This window comes from Aplysia californica, unplaced genomic scaffold (assembly GCF_000002075.1).
Source record: "Aplysia californica isolate F4 #8 unplaced genomic scaffold, AplCal3.0 scaffold00836, whole genome shotgun sequence".
In the NCBI taxonomy this organism is placed as follows: Eukaryota; Metazoa; Mollusca; class Gastropoda; order Aplysiida; family Aplysiidae; genus Aplysia; species Aplysia californica.
Genome location: NW_004798106.1, coordinates 123,370 through 127,285, shown reverse-complemented (window position 1 = coordinate 127,285; position 3,916 = coordinate 123,370). Strand labels below are relative to the sequence as shown.

General features: G+C 41.4%; 1 protein-coding gene across 1 annotated transcript in view; it reads right to left on the bottom strand.

Moving 5' to 3' along the window:
* LOC101859742 (endothelin-converting enzyme 1) overlaps positions 1-3,916 on the bottom strand; it is a gene marked incomplete in the record, with an annotated part of 82,651 nt that overhangs the window by 34,750 nt on the left and 43,985 nt on the right. Inside the window, 1 exon segment of the mRNA XM_013088928.2 lies at positions 1,008-1,133. Within this exon segment, the coding sequence (XP_012944382.1) occupies positions 1,008-1,099 (92 nt within the window).

Here is a 3,916-nt window from a genome sequence, read left to right as displayed (position 1 = left end):
GGGGTGAGGTGAGCAAGTCAAGGAAATGTTTTGATTCATTCAAATGTCAGCTGAAGTCGTTTCTGTTTTTAGATTAATAAGATGAATATTTGGAATAATTTTCTTCAGTCAGAACACAGCGTTTTGTGTTACTGTGTACATTGTACTGTATTTTAAAGCGTTCAGAGCCCGTGTACTTTATTCGGAGTTGAGCGCTATATAGATGTCATTTATTATTATTAAGGATATGTTATAAGAGAAAACTCTTGCAAGTAAGAGAAACTATCGGCATTGAGTCCTGCCTGCATTACACAGAAAGATAGAGAATAAAATGGTTTGGCCACCTGTTACGTATGTCACACGGCCAGCCAGCCTCGAGAGTCTACAACACCAAGCACTCCGGCTATAAAGGCAGAGGAAGACCACGAAAAAGGTGGATAGAGGGTGTCAAGGAAACCCTGAGAAAACATAATATAACAACTGAAAGAGCTGCCGAGCTGGCCTACCATAGAAAACTGCATCTCCCCTCGACATTTAACGGCAACAGAGGATGAAAAGTAAGTAAGTAGTCTTACAAGTCGCAATCCGATTCCTTGTTTTGTCACAGTGGTTTAATCATAATGATTATTATTATGTGAACGTTAGCATTTTCAGTATTAAGAAAAAGAGTTTTCAAGCTGCAAGCAAATAACATTGTACGCACAAATAATTTCAAAGACAAGAATTAAAATTTCCCTACCTCAGATTTACAGAGTTCTATCTGAAATTTTTGGCCGTTTTGAGTTGCTAAGACCATGAGGTCAGAAAACAAAAGCTCTATCTGCTCTCTCAAAATCGTAAGATAATTCTGAGTCGTTATCAAGATATTCATTCATCTTTGCTTGACATGCGGTGAAACTCAAAATCTTTGACGTCAGAAAGCTCAACTAGGTCCTGAGCAGATAGAACCTTGTAATTCTGAGGTAGCGACCGACATGTTGGCAACAGCTGGCCGTGGACATGTACATCGTACGTCATGCAGCAGATACCTGAAGGTGTGGTTCCTGATGGTCACCGTCCCCTCTGTGGTGTTGGTGATGATGGACGCGCTGTCAAACTCTTTGTAGGTTTCTCCCCCCATCTTGTTTAGTGTCGTCACGTGGTCTTACTGTCACCTGCAAAGACAAAAGGATCATCGTCAGATTCCGAGAAATAATGACATCACTATTGGAGAATATATTGCATCAGTATCGGAGAAGTTATTGCATCAGTATCGGAGAAGTGATTACATCAGTATTTGAGAAGCTATTACATCAGTATCGGAGAAGTGAATACACAAAGATCGTGTATAACAAGATAGTTCACCCCTCTCTTTGAACCAATAAAAAAAGTATCCTCAAATATGGTGGCGCCTTCTTTGAAAAAGGGCGGACTTTGCGAACAAAGTTACCCTACCTGTGTGAAAAACAATAAAAGTGAATCTAACAAACTGTGCTTTTCCTATTCTGATTCTGGAGAGCGAAAGAGAGCTTCAAAACAAAGACTGCAAGGCTAGGCCGTCTCAGTTTTGAGAAGGCCTAGCTGTAGGGCCATCTGAACCAATGCGCGGACTTCCAGGGACACTTTTTTGGCCGAGTGAACTATCTCATTATGTACGATCTTTGCTGTACGATCAAAATTGTCCTAGACAGCAGCTGCTATATCTGTTGTCGAGAAGGAGAGTGGTTGTGCTAGACCGCTGGACGTCTTAGGCAGACTTAATTTACTTTACTTTTCCGATCCAACGGCCTTTTGGGTTCTAGCCCTTCGGTCTGTCGATATGGCAAAGAATTGACAGGTTTTAATCAGCTGTGCTTTGTCGCTGTATAGATAATTTCCGATGTCTGAGGATGCAGGAAGGTAGGTACTACGCAGGTCGCTAAGTGCAGGGCAGGTAAAGAGGTGGTGTGATACTGTTTCACCCTGGCAGTCACACAACGGGCAGCCAGGTGGGGTATCCTTGCGGATTCTATTAAGGTAGGAATTTAGTGGGATGTGTTGTGTTCGCAGGCGAAAGATCGTGACTTGTTCTCTTCTACTCTGGGAATTTAGTTCATATTTTGAGTTGGGGGCTGTCATGTGTGCAAACAGGCAGAGCCTTCATGATTTAGAAACAATACTGCAAATAGATCAATGTGAAATGGTCGTGTGTACAGGTTATCTTCTTGGACAGGTGGCCGGTAGAGCAGGTTCGAGTGTCTATCTAAAATAGCGGTACGTTTTTCTCCTTTAAAAGGGGAGTTATAAAAAAGAATATAAAAACCGAAAAAAAATAGAAGAAAATCTGTCTTCTAAACTTAAGGAACCAACTGCTAAAAAGCATAATTGACGCCAATACGCTCGGGAAGTCAGCTTTATGCATAGACCTGAACTGAACTAGATTCTATACCATTAAGGACTTGGCACTCCTTTTGTAAGAGAATTCCTGTTCACTATGGAGCGCACCATTTGATTATACCAAAGATCGTGCATAACAAGATAGTTCACTCCTCTCTTTGAGCCAATTAAAAAAGTGTAGTCAAAATCCGGTGGTGCCCTCTTCGAAAAAGCGCAGACTTTGTGAAGAGTAACGAAGTTGCGGTACCCTACTTGTGTGAAAAACAATAAAAAGCGAAACTAACCAGCTGCGCTATTCCTATTCTTCTTCTGGAGAAACGAAAGAAAACTTCAAAACAAAAATTGCAACGCCATCTGAACCAATGCGTGGACTTCCGCGGACACTTTTTTGGGCCGAGTGAACCAACTTATTATGAACGATCTTTGACTAAACCTACTATTTTGGAACCAATTAATAAAGGGTAACAAGAGACGGTAGGCGTGCATAGTGGCACTTGAGTTTTGCGCTTCATTTGCGCGCCCATGGTGCGCACCGCTGTAAGGAAGTTTTTGTGTATATATATATACATATATGCAGAGAGAAAAGAGTTGAAGCTTGAGAGGTGAGCAGAATAAGTCTGATTCCCTGTAAAGACTTCTCTGTTGACACCCACCCCTTGGTGCTCATATGACCTTATTAAATATGCAGTTGCGAGCGCCGTAAAACCCTCTACTATAAAACAAAAGAGAGCAAAGAGCAGCGGCCACGAAGTTGCCCGGTCTAGGATATTGTAATTGAAGTCTATGGACGGCCATGACAGTGTCCAATCTAGAATATTGTAATTGAAGTCTATGGGCGGCCGTGACAGTGTCCAATCTAGGATATTGTAATTGAAGTCTACGGGCGGCCATGACAGTGTCCCATCTAGAATGTAATTGAAGTCTATGGACGGCCATGACAGTCGCTAATCTAAGATGTTATTACTCAAACCTATGGCTGTGTGTCAGTGACCCACTTTGTGAACCTAAGAAATAAATTCGTCTGCTTGAGCCCTTTCTGTTCTTTTCCTAACTGACCCCGTGCTCCCAGAGGAAGACACAAGTTAGAAGTTATAACATTTTAATATATCCTTGACCTAAAAATAATTAATATGAATCTTTTTTCTTTAAAGTAAAGGAGAGAAAACTAGCAATAAAGTCTGAGATTCTATTTTGAGCGGCTTTTCATCTGGGCCAAGTAAAAACGCCAGCTTCTATTCATTTCCCGAAGCAAAGACGTAAGCTATTGATGGGCCCTATGTTAGAACGCTTTCAAGCAGGTTCCCATATTATAATGAACGCTCTCTTTGAAATCAGTGCTACAGGTAGATCTAGGAACGTAAGAGCCGACGGGTTGTAGAAGCTTCACAACACGTTTTATGGTGATCTTAAGCCCCGCAGAAACCTTGAACTTTGAACTTTGGGCCTGCAACATGACGCTGATGGACGGAATGACCTTCACAATTCAAACGTCTTTTTGTACAGTGTTTGGCCCAGTGTTTAGCCTTTGTGAACGTTATAAAATGGATTTTGTTTTGTTTTTTTGTTTTTTTGTTGTTTTTTG